Raw genomic sequence first — 18,143 nt, forward strand, 5'->3', positions numbered from 1 at the left:
ACCCTCTTCTTGGGCTTAAATGCCAAATCCAATTAAGGGACAAAAAATGATTATCCATAGCCAACCAACCCCTCAACTAAGACCAACTGTGGAAGAATCACATGGTAAGTGAATGGTTTCTAAGCCTCAGCAGCAGGATCAAATTTACGTAGTTTTCTGTTGTGGGTCGGGTCGCCCTCCATTTTTGACCCAGTGGTGACGGTGCACATGCATTGTCTCCTCAATTCTAATGAGGCTAAGTTGTCACAAACAATGTCATTTGCTTATACTAAACTCAAATCCTAGTCAAATTTTTTTTTCCTGGATAAATAAAACAATGGGCATGATTAGGCCAAAGACCAATTGAATGCATTAGTCACAATTTAATTAATTAATTTTTTAAGGCAGCATCAAAGCACGGATTCTGTTCCAAATACACTTCATTTACATTTTTCTCTATATTTAAATGCACATCATGTCATGACACACATGAATTTGTGGATCACATGCATGTGAAGAAAAACCTTTGTTTTTTTTTTTTTCAAGAAAGAAGAAAAACCTTTTTATATATGTTGACAGGTAGAAGCCAAACTCTTGTACCAAACTTGCATCTGGGTTCTTATTGAAGTGCTCATGTGTAAGTAAGATCACATTAACCATCAATAACCTTAGCAAAAATACTAGTATTGAGCAGTTCGGCCACATTTTACAAATTATCCATGTAGTGTGTGCTATATGTCACTGTTACTCGTAAGGTGAAATATCTCATAATAGTACATTTCAGGTTTAACCCATTAGTAATTTCAATCCAAATTGTCCAAAGCATTGAAGCATGTAGAATCCTTAAATTAGACACGAATGATTTGTGGAAGCTATTGGTCTTGGACCTAACCTAAAACTCAGCTAACCCTAGAAGTCATGAAAAAAATAGAAGAGAAAATCCAGTCCAAGAAAGTACTTGCTCACTTTTCGTGTGATGGGTTCTCTAGTTCTTGTACAGTAAAATGAAGCTTGTCAGACAAAGTGACAGAAGAACAAGCTCTGACAGAACAATCACATAATGTCAGATAGAAGTGGCAGTACAAGTACTGTAGCAGCAGGCAGCTGCGCAGCAGAGCACGGTGCTCCAAAACCAAGACCAAGATTGAAGAATCTATCTATCCATCTCTCTTTATGTGGCGCACAGTGCACTAATTAGGCACCTCACTCTCTCTCTTCCTATTTACTGGGCCTACTACCTCCCTCCCATCATCATGCTACTTTAAATTCTTAGATAAATGTTTCAATATATTTGCTAATGTTTTTACATAATCTTACTGTTAGTTGCTCATGTGCACGTATGATTTTTATGTATCTGGTTATAAATAACATATTAACGGTTAAATATGTTTCGGGATGTATTTTATGTGTTTATCTCTTTTATTTTACGCGTTAAGAAATAAACTAGTTACTGATCCTAATAGGGAGTGAGAGACAAGACACAAAATCACTGTAATGATGGGTTGCAGTTTACTCAATGTGTGATGAGTTGTGGTAACTCGATAATTACGCAAATTTTTTTCCTTGAGTTTCTTTATTTGTACTTTCTTCCAAAATAAGGATATGATGATTGATTATTACAAAAGAAAATCATATGTAAAATGGGTAGGTAAATCATATTTATTATCAATCACAGATTTCTTAGGATCCGAGAAAACTGTTTTTTAAAAAAACTTATTTTTTAAAGAAAAAAAGGAAGAAGAAGGAACAGCATATGAATGGTAAAGCACACACATGGGAACACTGCACCCACCCACTAATTCTTTCTTTTTCTACACTCTCCGGCCCTTGTCTTTATATTTTTTCTGCCTCTTTTTGTCTCATTCTTTACTTTCTCGTTATCTTTGTTCTTCTTCTTTGCTAAGAACAAGCACTGTCTCAGTTTGAACACGCAGAGTGAGTGAGAGAAAGAGAGACAGAGAGAGAGAGAGTTGTGTGTTTGTGGGTATTTTGAGGATGATGGAGTGGGAGAAGCTGCAACAGAAAGAGCATGAAATGGATGGGCAGGCGAATGGGAATGGGAATGGGAATGGAGGAGTGTTGTATGTGAAGGTGATGACTGATGAGCAATTGGAGACTCTTCGCAAGCAAATTGCTGTTTATGCCTCCATTTGTGAGCAGCTTGTTGAGATGCACAAGAACCTTACAGCCCAGCAAGATCTTGCAGGTCTCTCTGTTCTCACTGTTCTCACTGTTCTGTTTCTCTTCTAGTTTTTTCAATTTTTTATTGTAGTCTTTGTTTTTGTTCTGTGATGGGTTTTTCTCTGATTCGTTTGTCGTTATCCAAATGAAGGAACTTTCTTTTTCCCTTTGGCCTTTTTTAGTTTGGAATTCAGATCATGCCTGTCAATTTGTCCTTGGAGTTGGAGGCTATTGTTTTTTTTCTTCTTTCTAGTATCATTTCTGGCTTTCTTCTGCATGATTATCGATGCTTGTTTGTTTCCCGGCCTGGTTAGTCTCTCATTTATCATTTTTTTGGGGGGGCCTCATTTTGGTTGATCTTTCTTACCATTGATCTCTAGTTTGTTTGGTGTTTGTTAAGAGAACTTCTTTCTCCAAATTTGGCGGCATAAATCACAGGGAAAAGCTGATAATTTTCTATTTTGAATTTCAATTTTTTTGGGTTGGTTGAATTTCAACCTTACTCTAAAAGCAACAATGTTATTTGATTTGAGAGTATCATCTGGTTTCTCCATTCTATTTTGCACACGGGCTTGAACTCTTTCCTCTAAACTTTATTTGGATCGTACACATTCTGAAATTTGTTGTGTAGATTTCAGATCAGTCAGTCATTTCTTCAGCCAATTTGTTTTGCTTGCTTTTCCTTGCACAGAAGAACATACTCAATACCTTTTACTGAGTATACATGGGTGAGGAGTGCCTGTGTGATAGGATTTGTAGAGCGTGTGACTCTATGTGATCATTCTTTCTGCAACAATCACATGCCACATTTTCATTTCATTCTCTTTCTGAAACTGAAACTGAAACTGAAACTAAACTGATCTTAAAATTCAACTAGTTCTGTTGAAGTTATTAGGATACTACCCGTAATTTTGTTCTGTTTATCGTGTCGTACTTTGAAAGCTTTGATAATCTTTCCATAAGGGAGAGAATTTATCAGCTTATAGTATCTGAAATGACACCATATTTGATTTGAACAAAACTTGTGCACTTGCTCTATCAGGTGTCCGGATGGGAAATCTGTACTGCGACCCGCTGATGACATCTGCGGGACACAAAATTACTGCCAGACAGAGGTGGACTCCAACACCTGTGCAGCTACAAATTCTGGAGCGCTTATTTGAACAAGGGAATGGAACCCCAAGCAAGCAAAAGATCAAAGAGATAACCTCTGAACTGAGCCAGCACGGGCAAATTTCTGAAACGAATGTTTACAATTGGTTCCAGAACCGGCGTGCTCGATCAAAAAGGAAGCAACAAAATGCAGCATGTAACCATGCTGAATCAGAAGTAGAGACAGAAGTGGACTCACCAAAGGACAAGAAAACAAGACCAGAGGAACTGTTTCAGTCCCAGCAGAACTCAGCTCAAAGGACTGAAGATTTGTGTTTCCAGAGTCCTGAGATAAGTTCTGACCTGCATTTCTTGGATCCACAGACCACGAAGACAGATAAAATGTTCCCATCAAACAGCGGTTTAAGGACTTCCAGACATTTAAGCGAAATGTCATTCTATGATGAAGTGCTATCAAACTCAAGTAAGTTGTTATATTAAGTTTTCTTTCTGACTCTCCGCTTACTATCTGATATATCAACAACTGAAATTTAAATCAATTTGATTAGAGCTTTAATCATTCTCAGCTGAACCCCAAAAGTTTAAGTTAAGAAAATAAGCCAGCAATGTTTTCGGTGATTTTTTTTTCTTTGGATGAACAAAGATGATAGAAATTCATTCTGTCAATTGATTTAGGTAAAGATGTTAAGTCAGTGCGCTCCCTCCCCCTAGCTCTCTCATCTAAATACATCCAAAATATATATGCATTGAACTTTAGAAATTTGTGAAACTCTTAACAGAAACGGTATTTATGTTTGTAGGAAATGACCTCATGACTGGAAAGATCGAAGCAGGCAACTACAATCTTTTTCAGCAGGCAGAAGACTACGGCATGACGGGGTGACGTTCATCCGTCAATTTCCAAGATCGAGTTTGGTCCTGTTTGAATATGGCAACATACGAAGCCTAACCTTAGCAGCAGAGTTTATGGTTCCAGCTGAGTTTAAGTTGAGAGTTAGATAGATATAATAGTGATATACTAGTCTAGCATGACATATGAAAAGTTGCTGTTGGGATTTTGTGTTTTGAGTCTTGACTGATCAATCTTTGCATTGCCTCTTGTTATTGTTAATAGAATGAACATCAGATGTTTAATGCTGAGAACCCTTTGATCTACTTAATTTCTACTTTGATTATATATCTTTGTTTCCAAGGAAAGATTTTAGGTGTTTTAATTCTGTTTAAATATTTTGCCCTTTCAAGGAATGGATCATGGAAAAGATGACATAAAGTTTGGTCTTTAAAGAAAGAAAAAGTATGTTTTCACCAAAAAAAGAAAGAAAAAGTAGGTCTTTGCCATTTGAAAATGAAGGTTGAGTGCAATCATTGCATTCTCTGGCATGAGGGGCGTAGGTGCAATTATGAAAAGGTCACCAGCGTTATTTTGATTGATCAGTTGGGGTCTGGAATGTAAAAATGTTTAATTGCCACTAGACCCCTGGTTGCTATTGTAATTTGTAACATTCTTAATCAATTGTTAAAGACTGGTATCAATTGCCAATGAGAGTTGGTTCAATTGGTAAGGTCATGTATTGTGTGTAGTCCTACTAGTCGGGTTCCATTGTCAGTAGTTCTCATTAGTGCTCGATCTGTAATTTCTTACATAAATCCACATCAATGGCAAATGACAGTTAGGTACCGTAGGTAAGTCCTGGCTCGAAATTGTGGATTTGTCTTGGTGTTGGTGGTGAAAGTAACTAATCTTCCTCTAAACTTTTTTTTTTATCACCCAAAAAAAAAGAAGAAAAAAAAAGACTGGTATCAATTGTTGGGGACAAAATGTACCAATTCCTAGGGGTGGGCACTCAAACCGGCAAACCGGAAATCCGAGCCGAACTACACCGAACCAAACCGGAAAAAAACAGAGTTGACCAAAAAGTCAAAAACCGGTCAAAAACCGAACCGGACCGGTTTGGACCGGATTCGGATCCGGTTCCATGTCTTCAGAACCGGGCCGAACCGAACCGGTGAAACTAAAAAAATATATAATTTCAATATATATTTATATTTAATGCTATATTTTTAATTTCACTAAAAAAACCTAATATTTATCCAAGTTCAATGTCAAAATATCTCTCTTTTCTCACTTTAATATTTATTAATTATATGAAATTGAATAATTTGTTAATTTTCAAGTAAAAAAATAATATTTCAGTTGAGAATTGTATTACAAAATAATTTAAAAAAATAATTTTTATAATCCGGTTCAAAACCGATTTTTTTTGAATTTTTTTAATTAAAACCGAACCGAACCAAACCGCATGAATAGTATCGGATCGATTCTAATTTGAGGCAAAAACCGGTCCAAACCGAACCGTGCCCACCCCTACCAATTCCTTCTCTTATCTGTGACTTTGATTTTGAGTTGCCTTTTTTTCAGCTGCCCCTTTCTCTAATCCATGTGATGCCCATTTTCTCTAATTTGTGTGATGGTAGAGGGAAGATTTTATTGAATATTGAAAAAATGATAGGGGCTTAATACATATGTAAGTTGGCTAGGACAGTAAATTCGCATCCTTACACCTAAGTTTGAGTTTCTCTTCTCGTAAAATAAATTAATAATTTAAATTATCGCTTGTTTATTTTTTTAATGTACAACCATTGTAAATAACAACATGTTATAATCAGTAGTAATCTACACGCAATAATTGATACATTTACGGGTGACGCACATTGGTCTATTGAATATATCAACCTTATTAAATATGTATGTTGATATACGACTCATTTTAATAGCTATTAGTTGAGAATGAAATTTACTAATGAACATAGTTTTTTTTAATTAATTACAATTAATATTCATTATTCACATAGTTGAGCATATCATCTCACATGTATTAGATTGCTACAAATACGTAGTTATAACTTATAATTTAATTTAATTTAATTTGTATTACATGGTTGCAAATTGTTTTGCATAAGAATGCAACACACAAGTTAGTTAGTGAGCAGCTGAAAATGGTGGTAAAGTACGAAGGTAGAGTGCTCCAGCTCCAACAAGTTTCGAATTAGGGCTTTCAGCAGACTCTCTCTCTTCTCATCGTACACTAAGACCTGCGTATCACAGTCATCGTCTTCCATGATTTAACAATTAGGGTTTGCAGAAGAGAGAAGGAGGCATAGGATTTGAGAGGCTTCAGGGCCAGGTTTCGGATCGCCATTGAGGTTCAAAGTGGAGTACGTCTGGGTAAGTTGATTTGGGCCATTTTGAAATAAATTTGCAAATAGACATGGAATCTGGATTTGGCATTGTAATGACCAATGTCAATGCAGTGCCAAATCCATGGAAACAACACAGAGCCTTCTACTGATCTACTGATCTTCTGTCTTCGTGTCTGTTCACAAGTACATATCTTTTTGCCGATAATGAAGATTGGGTATTTTTTTTATATTTTCCTTTATCAATTGTTTCATATAAAGTGCGGCTAAAAGTCAACAATTCATATGCTGGAAATGCTTGTACGATTGCTCAATTGTGGAAATATAGCTAAAGCATTGTAATTTGGGGCTCAGTGGCAATGCTGCAATTCAATGTTCTTGGTAGCTTCATTTTTTTTTTTTATAAAAATTTCGGACTGGCTGAGTCAATTGGGAGCTTTACAGATTGTCCCAAAAAGAAAAATGGTGGGAGCTTTACAGTGTAACGTAAAAAAAACCTTTCATGTTAAAATTAAGCTTCACTGGATGACACATTTATCTTGATTAAGATTTTCTTCCTTATATTTTTGGTTGCAATGTTACTAATTGGTACTTTTGTGAATATGCAGAGGAAAGTATAAGGGCACAATTATATGAAACTTTAAGTTTGGGGGAATGGTGGGTTCATCAACTAATTCAAGATATAAATATTTACATGATTGTAAGTGGCCTCGTGAAGCAGTTGACGTGCACCACATCATTGTTAGAAAGAGTGGTGCAAAGGGTTTCTTTGTATACTTCTTCGCTCTCATTATTCTAGCTACCGCCTTCTACCTTTTCTTGGTTAAGGTATGCCTTATGTCCTCTTAATTTCATATATCTAGTATAAGGCTTTTTATATGTTCTTCTGTTTATATCTTTATTCTTGAGGTCCTACTGAGTATATGCCTACCCATTCATTAGAACATCCCAAGCTTAATTTAGGAGCTTAGGAACTTGAGATTAGATTGGTAGAGACTTTTAGTTACCATTTTCCATTGTACAATTTCGGATTGGTTTATTGAATACATGTTCTTGAAAGAAACTTTATGATTGACTTTATATGTCTGTTTTATTAAAATGTATTGGGTGTCTGAAATTCCGATTTCTATAATAAGAAACTTGACATGATGATCTTACAAATAACAGGAGAAATCAGTGATCATTGTTTTATGGAGTCTCTTGTTAGATGCATTCCTTGTAAAGTTGCTTCGGAAGAGTGTTGAGAAAGGTGAGGATCCGAGTGATGGGGCTTTTGGTCCTCTGATGGTACTTCTTTTGTGTGTGTGTGTGTGTGTCTGTGTTTTTTTTCTTTTTTTCTTTCTCCAATTAGAAGAAGGTTTGCTATAGAGCACTTCCTGTACTATTATTTCTTTTTAAGAACTATTCTTGTCATCTTTTTAACCCGTTTAATGTCTTACTGACAGAGTCCGTTGTGGTTATGCCAGCCTTTGGAGTTCAACTAGAAACTCACTATGTGAGGTAGCTTCTATTTTTGTTTTATGGATATTTTCTTTGTTGTTTACATTATGTGTGTGAATTTTCAATTTTGTGGGACTACATGTATAAATTATTTGTACTTGAGTGTTTACTTTAGAGATCTGTATAGTCACATGTTTCCTAATAGTCTCTTTTTCCTCCTTTTTTATCCATGCAGTGGAAAGATTATTCGTCGGTTCGTTCCTATGGACAAGATTTTGAAACCTGTGCTACTAGAATGTGTGACTCCAGTTACTTGTTACTGGAGCCTGTCTTTCATTGTACACGGGGAAGCAGAATTGGTGTTGGTTTTCAAGGTACATAATTCATTTTATTAACTTAAGACTTGGAGAAGATATCTTATTGGAAAGCTGTTAGGAGGCATAAATGATAAATGTGATGAAAGTGCTGATCATATGTTCTAACGTAACTTCTTTAATAAGCTATAAAGGTGGTATATGGAAAGGTGTGATTGATTTAAAGAAATTTTCCTTTTCTCTTGTTCTTGCATTTATTACTTGGCTTTTGAAAGTTGAATTCACTTTCTAGGAATTACGCCCCCCTATGAAAATGTTGGTCCCCATCTGGAAGGCCTTGTGTGCTGCCACTGGTATTAAAGGAAGCTCGAACACATCCATGGAAGATGGTTGATGGAAATGTTAATTATGATTTAGAAGCTCCATTTGCTGCTCAAGCAACATAGAATAATTTGCAGAGCTAATGCCTCCTCTTCAAGATCGCATAGTTGTTTAGTATTCCAATTGATACGGCTTCTATTGCAAAAGGGGCGAGGAGGAGGAGGATGAAAGTAGAAAGTTTTGATTTGTACAAGATTAAACGCGATTCCTATTTTGATCAGTTACACAAATCACACTGTACAATTTGCTCATTTAATTGTAGCCAAAATCAATGTAAATTCAAATTTTGTTCTCATCTTTGTTTGTCTTTAACGTTGATTTGGAAAGGTAACATTTTGACATAGCAATCAAATTAGTGGTCGAGTTAATCTCATTTGTGTACTGATAGCTCTTTCCACCCCTCTCATCCTCTCTTTCTTCCCTTCGCTCTTGTTATAATTGGAGACGGGTGGTACTGCAATAATGCATGATACAGTTGTTTTAGATACTAGAATTGGGCTCTCTTAAAATAAAAAAATAAAAAACTATAATTGGGTTGATCATGAGTCTTATTTCCTCAATAATTTAGGATATTAGGTAGTTCCAATGGTAGCTTGACATAACTTGAAATGGAAAATCTCAACCCTACAATGAAAAGAGAAGCTAAAGTTAATCCATATTGATTAGCAAGGACCCCTTTTTAACATTTGCACCTGTTTCAGCTGTCATTGGTAAAATCGCAAATGCCTGATTGTTTATTTTCTGAACATGAGATAATAACATTATGTTATGCGTCGTCTTCACCCTTAATTTCACAATTGGTAGAGAACATTTAAATTTCTACGAGACAAATGATTGAAAACCATGGTTTACCAAATTCCTGTCTTGACACCAAAGATTAAAAAAATAACAATAAAATAAATAAATAAAAACCCGCGCACCCAACAACTATCATGATTGGGTTTTGCTGCAAAACCCTGCCATGACCATCTGTTATACCATCACTATAGTACCCAGACATTGCTTAAAGGAAAGTTAAATAAAAATGGATTTTTGATAATAAAGGCCAGAAATAAATCTAAGGATCGTGTCAGTATTATTTTATCTTGGTACGTTTGTAGGATGGATAAAGTCAAGAACTGACACAATTCATCATTCTTCAAATGAAAATGCTCGTTCTTAAAGGGGGGGTGGGGTTGGGTTTGGGATGGCATATTTATTTGATCAGTATGAAGAATGTTATACACTACGTACAAAGAATGAGAATGAATGTAAAGCTTAGCTTTTACTCAAGCTTAAACGTTTTTCAGCACGTTCGAGACTAAGTTCATGTCGACGTAACCCATGCCACAACTGATCTTCACCATCACTCAATGATGCCATTTTAGCTATGTGCTTATGCAACGCCTCCAAGTTGACAAGCGGGGCAGCAGTTGGTCGACCATGAGCACACTGCAAAACAAATGTTTCATAATTATTCGATGAGCCATCATACCCCTCCCACACACCAACAATCCACATTCACATCTATGCGATGCCTTCTTAGCCTCTAATGATCACTTACTTGGAAACATAGAGAAGTCTGCTTTAGTTCTTCAACGATGAGGGAACACTCTGAATGTAGCAAGGAATCCCCAAACATAATTGCACCTAACAAAAAAAGTACGGAATATTATTGAATAAAAGAAATCATCTAAATGTAAGTAATAAATTCATATGCAAGCAAAAGTTGTCTGGCAATTTTATATCAGGCAGAAACTGCGTAAATGAGGCAAAATAGTTTAAGGTTGTTTTGTCAATCATATTAACACCAACTCAAAGTTGACTTTCTCTACGATACAAACATTTACACCCAAGGGAAAGGCCTTAATGGTGCCTTGTTTAAACAAGACTTGCTTGCCTCTAGTGAGAGTGTGGAGGTTCAGCATTTACCTCTGCATGCTTTAGAATTAAGGATTCGAAGAACAGATGGTGGCATTGTTGATGATCCATCTGTATCAGCAAGCTGAAGATTGAACAGTAAGATGTGTCAAACATTGGTGTTAACTAAAGTTGGGGATGATAAAAGACATCAACACAAAAAGAGGGGAAAGACATCCTAGAAATAGAGGCATGCTTTACGTTACCTGCTGAAGAAACTCCATAAGATCTGAGTCAGATAAATTGACACCTAAGATGCAGGGTACCTGCATGCCATTTATAGGAAAAATTCGTATCAATAACGTGATTTAAAAAGTGGCTGAATTTGCAATGGGTTTCAATTCATTACTTCGAATTAAACAAATGACAGAGAAAGGTAAAAGATCTTGATTCAAAATGTTTTGAGCTCATAGAAGAGGGTGAATGGAAGGATTGAAAATGAGAAGTGATGGTGCTTCACCGCAATTAGCGTGATGGCTGTTGGCTGCCTGTGCAGGAGATTCAAATTCCTGCGAAACAGTTAAATCCCAAGAAAATCAGGCTAAAAGAACAATACTGTTTCTCTCAGAAAATAACAGATGTTTCTAGGAGTCTTCCAATTATTAACGAGTCTTCTAGGGTTCTTAAGAGTCTTTTGCTATTTCTACAAGTTATGAAGCGTTCCATTTGAAGCCTATAAATAAGGCTATCTGCTGTAAACCAAATCAGTTTTGAATTGAATGAAAATTTGAGTAATTGCTTAAGGTTTTGTGCCTTGTTATCTCTTCTGCCTTCTGTCTTTTGTGTCTAATTTCTTTCCCATCTCTCTGTCTTCTCTACAATGTCAACCCTAAACCTTCTTTGTTCTCTAAAATTTCTATCATCCTAAGCTCACCATAACTATGCCCAAACACCCAGCCTGTGCTGTCCTGCATCAAAATTATTTGCTATGTTCATAATGCTGAACACTGACACCAGTATCATATTCTTTTATAAATCAAATAAATTAATAATCAATGAGAAATATGTTGGGCAAGTCACGTAAAATACCTCTTGAAGGACCCTGAACCTTCAGCTTGTATGTTGCAGAGCCAACCCCACTCTTCCACTGGTTTAGCATAGTTATGAAGTAACTGATAACCAATCTCTGGCAGCACCTGAATTATAAATATAAAAATCAAAGAGTGAAGGAATCCAACCATAAAAACTTAATTTAGCATCAGATACGCTACATACCAACTCTTGCTCAACATCCAGAAAAGTAATCGTCTTTGCTTCTCCAGATAACACCTAGGTATTCAACTGGTCACATAAGCCATGATAGAAATCATTTCCAACATTTAAACAGGAAATATATTAATACCTTCTGACGCAGCTCCTCCAACCGAATCCTTTCATCTGCAGCATGCTGTAGAAAAGAATTGCTGTCAAAGTCAGAACACCAGCTGAACTCATGTGCATGTGAGATTTAGTGTAAATGTATGCGCGTGTGTTTATATGAACACAAGTGTTTTTCAAATTTATGTTGTAAGAACAGCTGCAAGTGCTGTACATTTACATGTATGCATCTACTTTGAAGATGTACAATTATATCTTATTCTGATAAAGTTTTCGAGTGAGCAAGATTTTCATAGATAATCCTTAGTTTCTTTCCTCCTCTCTGAAGGCCACTTTTGGGTAAGTGCAAGAACACGTTTGGATGCATGCAAACTTTTGTTGTAATCTATAAGTGAACTGCAGGTGCCCCTCATGTACCAAGAAACATATTGTGGAGTTATAGAAAAGCAGAAATCCCAAGCCAAAACTTAAAACAAATGTCCTGAAAAAATATACAATAAACGGACCTGGTCAATAATAGCAAATGTTCTGCCAGCCATAACTGCAATATATTTCTTATCCACCTGCTGAAGAACTCTGCAATCACTGAGGCAGTTCTTGGTGATGGATTCAGGGACTAATGAGTCAGCAGCGAGATGCAAGAACCCAGATGATATATCAAGTATGCTATTTTGATCATGAAGACCTTGCATTTTACTTGCATTCTGCATTATAAAAAAAAACATTCACAGGTAATAAGTTAATCAAATGGATGTAAACTTTTGTGGCAAACGAGTATAGCAATGAACTCATCTTGAGCTTCAACCATCCACATATGTATTACACATATTTAATCACTCACCATGATCTGGGGACAGCAATTCCGCCATTTGGTTCCACAATTGAGGGAATCTTGATCCGTGGAGATAAATTCTGAAACATGGCAAGGAACGATGAGAACCAACCTTTTATAATAAGCAAAAGCTAATTCAAGTATTGATTACACTTTTCAAATAATAAAAGAATGAGATACCTTTAATTGGAGCAGTGGCTTGAATCCCTGAACATTTAGACTGTTCAAACATTTCAACTTCGTGTTTGTTTACACCAGCCTTAAAATCTTGAGATTCTTGATATCTGCTCCAAAAGTAAATTTTGGTGACTGAGAGGATAAAGTCTGCAACTTATGGTGTAACAAGAAAATAATTAGAGTTCAAGTACCTGTCATCTGCCGATATATCCTCGACAGCACTCAGCTTCAAATTTAGATGGCAACCATCAGGAGGTTGATGGACATCCTTCATCTTGCTAGCTTCTGCACAAAAGATGTTTTAGCTAGTCATGAATCTGCATCAATTTCCAAGTCTCAAATGGAAAATCACATAATAGTACCTGGATAAGTAGCCGCATTATGGAAGTTTTGTGCATCAAGTTTTCCTGCTGTTGTTGTCAAAGGGTGACTTAAAGTAAAGTACCTCCTCTTGCATCTGTTAAATGGTGGTGCCGAATGGCTTCTTTTTGATCTTCCTATTGAAACATGATTCTTTAAACAATCTTGATCTTCAAACTGATCTTTTTGTCTTTTATACATGTCAAAACCCATGTTATCGTTGCAGTGCGAATACTGACGTGACCAATCTGTCTCATCAGCTAATATATCTGGGCATTCAGGAGAAAACTCACCATCTAAATTGTGTGGTTGAAAGAATTTTCTCGAACCAGCATAATCATTAAACTCTAGTTCACGGTCCGTATGTGTATTGCAGTGTTCTCGACTGGAGCTCTTTGATATTATATCATAACTAAATGTGCAGTCCTTTTCTTCACCGTCCACAAAATATTTATTAGTATCCCTTTTAACAGATCTATAATGCCCTTCAACTGCATTTATATTAGAGAAAGGTTCAAAATCCAAATAAGTGCTTTGGGATAAGGAATTGGAGGTCACTGAGCACAAATCATTAATTAAAGTCTTATGGCAGGAAACAATGTTCTCTGCATTCATGAATGAATTTTCTCCACCAAAATGCTCCCCATAGCGTGGAATTGACTTTATAAAATCTCTTGACGGAGAATCAAACTCTGTATACAGGTCAAATTTTGTTATAACACTGGGAAACGGCTGAACACTTGATTCCTCCTCTGGCCACAAGGTCCTTGAAACGAAATCACAACTCTTGCTGCCATAAATTTCTGGACTTTCTACACTGTTGTAAAAGCCACCGCGCCTTCTCTTGTTTCTAAAGCCATCATAATGAAATTTTAACCCACCATCAGTACACAAATCCCTCTCAGATGGAAACCTTCCTTTTGAGGAGCAACTCCTGAGGAACGGCTGTACTAAATCCTGGGTGAACTCTACATCGGTTCCAAATTCATTAAGGCCACAAGATACTCCACTACCTGTTGAACCATTGCCAACACTGGGATCCACTTTAAAGGGCTCATCTTGCCATGATGAGCTAAAGATATTGTCATCCACATTACTGGATCCTTCTGCAGCTGCGGACCTATACTCCATGATATAATCTTCCTCAGGGAAAAAATTGATATCAGGCATTGAAGGATGCTTTTCCTTCTTCGGAGTTGCTGTGAGCATGACCTTGGCTAGATGATCATCCCGTGATTGAAAAGAATAGTCGGTATGATGACCAGATTCAATCTCAATATGTTGCTTCTGGAAGTCGTCAAAGTCCTCGGTATTTTCATGCAAGTATCCATATGACGTTCTGACATGTCTCTTCTGAGATGTATGGTTGTCCTCTTTAATTAACATCTCCATAAGGTCAGGAGAAGCCTGAAAATTTTGTAACCTGCTCCTCTTTTTACCAAATTTAGAGAGTTCTGACAAATCTCCATCAAGTAAATCTAGCAACCAAAGAAAAAGGATATGAGCTCAGGAAACAGAACCGAACCAACTTCATTTCACTCAATAGCACTAAAATGAAATCGCAGAAACTGATAGGTAGATTGAATTTTTTTTGGGTCAAGAATCAGATTGATTTCAGTTCAGTGTCAAATGTAAATGTTTATAAAATTTGTTTCTTAATTTCATCTCAAGATACAATGTTGTCACCTTTCTTCCACATTTGATCTTCTCCAACCATATCAGCTCCATGACAACCAGATTCTCCTACAAATATCCCAGAGGTTAATACGCTTCTACAAATCAATGTACCAAACTAGTGATTCATTAATATGTCTTCACACCAGAGAAAAAAAAAGTAAATGAAGCTCTCAGAAGCAAGCCAGGGGAAAAGGTATACCATCAGTTATCTTTTCCTTCCAGAAGTTCTGGATGGCCTTATCAATAAAGGTGAGTACAGGAACCCAATCCTGGCCAAAGTGAGAGAGAGAGAGAGAGAGAGAGAGAATAAGTGTTTAGTAATTGTAAACACAAAGGTAAATATTATTACAGTAAGTCGATGTTTAACATGACGTTAGAGTTGCATATCATATATGATAAGTAGATCGCAATCTACAGTCAAATAAGAAAGTTTACCTTGAATTCAACATATGTTTTTGATGGCTCAAAGGTTAAATCATAGAATGATCGGGGACAGCTTAAATTCAAAAAATAAGCTGGGAGTGACTGAGGCCTACTTCGTTTCCTGTTTTGGGACACATCAACGTCCTTCCCCGGATCCCAGCATTCAGAATTACTGGCCAATTGATTAAGCAATTTATGAATTGGCCCTTTGCAAATGAACCTCGAGTTAATATCTGTCAGCGTCAAGGTCAAGCACAAAAGAATAAAATGTAAATCCTCCTTCTATAACTCGACAAATAACTCCAACATACAGACATGGATACAGACATATTGGAAGGCCTGCAAAATAAATGTTTCAAAAATAAGAAACAAAGATCCTAATAATAGAAAGAAAAAAAAGAAATCAGCTACATTGTGTACATAAATCCTTCTACCTTAAAGGCGAGACTATTGCAAGGACTAGATATGTATCCAGAAAGCTCTATTTCACCATCACTTATGTTCAATTCATGAAGAGCAGGGGAGACCTCAATCCCAACAGTCCTTTTCAATAGTGCCACGGGAGAGGGAGAAGAAATTGTACGAAGAAGCTCATCCTCACTACAAATATAGTGAAATATGTAATTAAACCTATAAAGAAATAAAGAACAACTATACATTCTTCAATTAAAAATGTGTTTAGAAGACACCTTTCAATGTCGATGAGTTTGAAAGAAACCTTTGAGTGCACAAGGGCAATCCGATGCACACATTTGATGACAGCATGCAATACCTTCTTGGGGCTTCCAGTTTGTAACACAAATCACAAAGCAGATCAACTCAGTTTAATGCATTGCACCATCTTGTTTGAGGCTGCTGAGGACAATCCCATAAAAACAAAATGATCCAGAATGGTACCTGGATTGCATGTACTTCCTCCTAACTGGTTGATTGTAAAACAAATCACGAACAACAACTGCAAGACGAACCAAGTGATTAATCAAAAGCTATAAATGGAATTTATTCAGGGGAAATTCCAATAAGCATCTATTTGGGGCAATGTAATGGAAATGACCCATCAAAGGTAATTTTCTGGTGGGTAACCTTCCTTGACATCCATTTCCATAAACAAAGATGCAATATGAGACAACATGACAAGCTTCGATAGAGACAATAAGAATCGTAATAGGTCCCTACCTGTAGTGCCCACATCCTTCCTATCATCATCTATTCCAAGATACAAACATTTGCATCCCTAAGAAAAATAGAGGAAAAGTCAACCAGAGCCAAACTTGCATAAAGCCTTAAAGCAATTCTGTTATGAACAACAAATTCAAAGGAGCAATGAACCCAAACCTTCATGACTTTGCGATACCCATTTGGCCTCCCAGAAGCTTTTGTTAAGATTTCTAACAATGACACGTCAGAAATGGAAGCCAATGCTTCTCCTCGAAAACCAAAGCTCCCACTTGCAGAATCCGTCCCAGGAGAATGATCAAACTTTGATGTCGCTGCTTACAATAAATAAAGAACAATTCATCCATGAACAGATACCAAATTCACAAATATACACCAATATAAGTCAAGCATCTATGTTCAAAACTAGCATTTTAATTTCAAATGTAGTCTAAAATCATTGACTACAAAACATTATAAGGGAAAATGAGAACTTTACCATATCTTTCTCCGACCAACACCAATCCATCACGCGTAATCCCAAATCCTACAAGTAACATTAAAGGAACATAAATAAGGCATGAAACCTAAATATTCCTCAGAGTTATAACCAAATGAAGGATATTAGTGCTAACCATCATCCACTACTTTCACATAGCATGTCCCAACGCCTACGAAAACCGATACCTGAAACCACAAAAAAAGTGATTAAACAATGTTACTCTCATCACTAGTTATTGCGATTTCCACACATATCTACACCACCAATACAATAATGCAATGTTAAATATGACAGTCTTGCTTAATGCCCAAACGAAATTAAATGGCAAAAAGTAATTACCTTTGTTGCGCCAGCATCCAAACTATTGAAGACCAACTCCTCCACAACGCTCGTCAAGTCATACAGGATAACTCCGGAGCGCATCCAACTACGAGCTGCCTCAGGCAAGGGCTTCACGCCCCTCATCATTTCCTGCAATGCCGATCATTTCTAACCATATAACTCACAGAGCAAACGAAATTTTTTACCTTCTTCTATTTGCATCCACTTTCTCGTAAACGAAACAAAGAAAATGAAAATGTTCGTGTTGTGCTATTCGAAAAGCTAAAGTAAATGTAACATCGAATTGAAATGCTCTTATCGCTTACCTGAGGGAACCAATTTAATTAGGGTTTTCCGGTTAGGGGTTTAGGGCTTTGCCAAGACGACGACGTTCCGACGAATCAGACAACAATTCGGAGCTCCGACTTCGCCGGTTTTCAAAGAGAAGGAAAAAAGGCGGGTCGGCTTCAGACTCGAGTTTCAACTGAAGTGGTATTTTAACTGCCGCTTGCGCGAGTGTCGAGAGGCGTGAGATTGAGTGGGCTTTGATAAAGTCACAGGCCTCTGGATTCGGTGACTCACAGCTGAGACGTCAGTGGCCCGATCCTTGAAACCCTAACACGTCGTACTTGGGACGATGTATATCCGCTTTTATCTTTTGACGGCTTTGTCTCTGAATTCTAATTGGCTGCGGAGCCACATGTCAAAGTTCCCGGCGGGTAATTTGATTTCAGTAGTCGTTATCCATTTTACTTTACTTATTAATGACGTATAGGAGGCATGTCCAGACGTCCTCTTGGGTAATTACGATTCTAACCAAGAGGAAAATAATTTACTTATCTCATCTTGGTCATGAAGATCAAAGCTCAAACAC

At 36.8% G+C, this 18,143-nt stretch overlaps 3 protein-coding genes across 4 annotated transcripts; 2 read left to right on the plus strand and 1 right to left on the minus strand.

Annotated features, from left to right (window-relative positions):
* The first annotated feature begins 1,847 nt into the window (after positions 1 to 1,847).
* Positions 1,848 to 4,416, plus strand: LOC117633539 (WUSCHEL-related homeobox 13). The gene is made up of 3 exons (XM_034367178.1): positions 1,848 to 2,185; positions 3,203 to 3,736; positions 4,074 to 4,416. The coding sequence occupies exons 1-3, from the start codon at positions 1,975 to 1,977 to the stop codon at positions 4,154 to 4,156; spliced, it is 828 nt and encodes a 275-aa protein (XP_034223069.1). The 5' UTR covers positions 1,848 to 1,974; the 3' UTR covers positions 4,157 to 4,416.
* A 1,824-nt stretch (positions 4,417 to 6,240) lies between these two features.
* On the plus strand, positions 6,241 to 8,979 carry LOC117634667. The gene is made up of 6 exons (XM_034368850.1): positions 6,241 to 6,499; positions 7,080 to 7,299; positions 7,639 to 7,720; positions 7,917 to 7,971; positions 8,147 to 8,285; positions 8,518 to 8,979. Exons 2-6 carry the CDS (start codon positions 7,126 to 7,128, stop codon positions 8,617 to 8,619), a joined length of 552 nt encoding a protein of 183 aa, XP_034224741.1. The 5' UTR covers positions 6,241 to 6,499; positions 7,080 to 7,125; the 3' UTR covers positions 8,620 to 8,979.
* Positions 8,980 to 9,747: 768 nt separating this feature from the next.
* LOC117634823 (DNA mismatch repair protein MLH3) lies at positions 9,748 to 17,932 on the minus strand. Of its 2 annotated transcripts, XM_034369068.1 has the most exons (26): positions 17,596 to 17,928; positions 17,288 to 17,419; positions 17,082 to 17,133; positions 16,946 to 16,993; positions 16,627 to 16,781; positions 16,468 to 16,525; positions 16,189 to 16,246; positions 15,981 to 16,073; positions 15,726 to 15,891; positions 15,615 to 15,630; positions 15,304 to 15,524; positions 15,068 to 15,137; positions 14,878 to 14,934; positions 13,194 to 14,669; positions 13,023 to 13,116; positions 12,835 to 12,938; positions 12,664 to 12,734; positions 12,329 to 12,526; positions 11,848 to 11,892; positions 11,721 to 11,774; positions 11,535 to 11,641; positions 10,966 to 11,014; positions 10,712 to 10,771; positions 10,518 to 10,590; positions 10,150 to 10,235; positions 9,748 to 10,037 (listed from the first exon to the last, which is right to left on the minus strand). In XM_034369068.1, the coding sequence occupies exons 2-26, from the start codon at positions 17,414 to 17,416 to the stop codon at positions 9,864 to 9,866; spliced, it is 3,714 nt and encodes a 1,237-aa protein (XP_034224959.1). In that variant the 5' UTR covers positions 17,417 to 17,419; positions 17,596 to 17,928; the 3' UTR covers positions 9,748 to 9,863. The 2 variants fall into 2 exon arrangements, with proteins under 2 accessions (XP_034224959.1, XP_034224961.1); XM_034369070.1 differs by lacking the exons at positions 9,748 to 10,037; positions 10,150 to 10,235; positions 10,518 to 10,590 and having other exon boundaries at positions 11,535 to 11,631; positions 17,596 to 17,932.
* Positions 17,933 to 18,143: the final 211 nt, after the last annotated feature.

This window comes from Prunus dulcis, chromosome 7 (genome assembly GCF_902201215.1).
Source record: "Prunus dulcis chromosome 7, ALMONDv2, whole genome shotgun sequence".
NCBI classification, from domain to species: domain Eukaryota; kingdom Viridiplantae; phylum Streptophyta; class Magnoliopsida; order Rosales; family Rosaceae; genus Prunus; species Prunus dulcis.

What these genes read in the sequence shown, in the direction of transcription:
- LOC117633539 (XM_034367178.1), top strand. Translation starts at nt 1,975, where the DNA reads ATGATGGAGTGGGAGAAGCTGCAACAGAAAGAGCATGAAATGGATGGG. An exon ending in AGCCCAGCAAGATCTTGCAG is followed by an intron (nt 2,186 to 3,202) that starts GTCTCTCTGTTC and finishes TTGCTCTATCAG; the next exon opens with GTGTCCGGATGGGAAATCTG. An exon ending in TGAAGTGCTATCAAACTCAA is followed by an intron (nt 3,737 to 4,073) that starts GTAAGTTGTTAT and finishes TTATGTTTGTAG; the next exon opens with GAAATGACCTCATGACTGGA.
- LOC117634823 (XM_034369068.1), bottom strand. Translation starts at nt 17,416, where the DNA reads ATGATGAGGGGCGTGAAGCCCTTGCCTGAGGCAGCTCGTAGTTGGATG. An exon ending in TGGATGCTGGCGCAACAAAG is followed by an intron (nt 17,134 to 17,287) that starts GTAATTACTTTT and finishes TTGTGGTTTCAG; the next exon opens with GTATCGGTTTTCGTAGGCGT. An exon ending in GATATATCGGCAGATGACAG is followed by an intron (nt 12,939 to 13,022) that starts GTACTTGAACTC and finishes CTTTTGGAGCAG; the next exon opens with ATATCAAGAATCTCAAGATT.
- LOC117634667 (XM_034368850.1), top strand. Translation starts at nt 7,126, where the DNA reads ATGGTGGGTTCATCAACTAATTCAAGATATAAATATTTACATGATTGT. An exon ending in TCTACCTTTTCTTGGTTAAG is followed by an intron (nt 7,300 to 7,638) that starts GTATGCCTTATG and finishes TACAAATAACAG; the next exon opens with GAGAAATCAGTGATCATTGT. An exon ending in CTAGAAACTCACTATGTGAG is followed by an intron (nt 7,972 to 8,146) that starts GTAGCTTCTATT and finishes TTATCCATGCAG; the next exon opens with TGGAAAGATTATTCGTCGGT.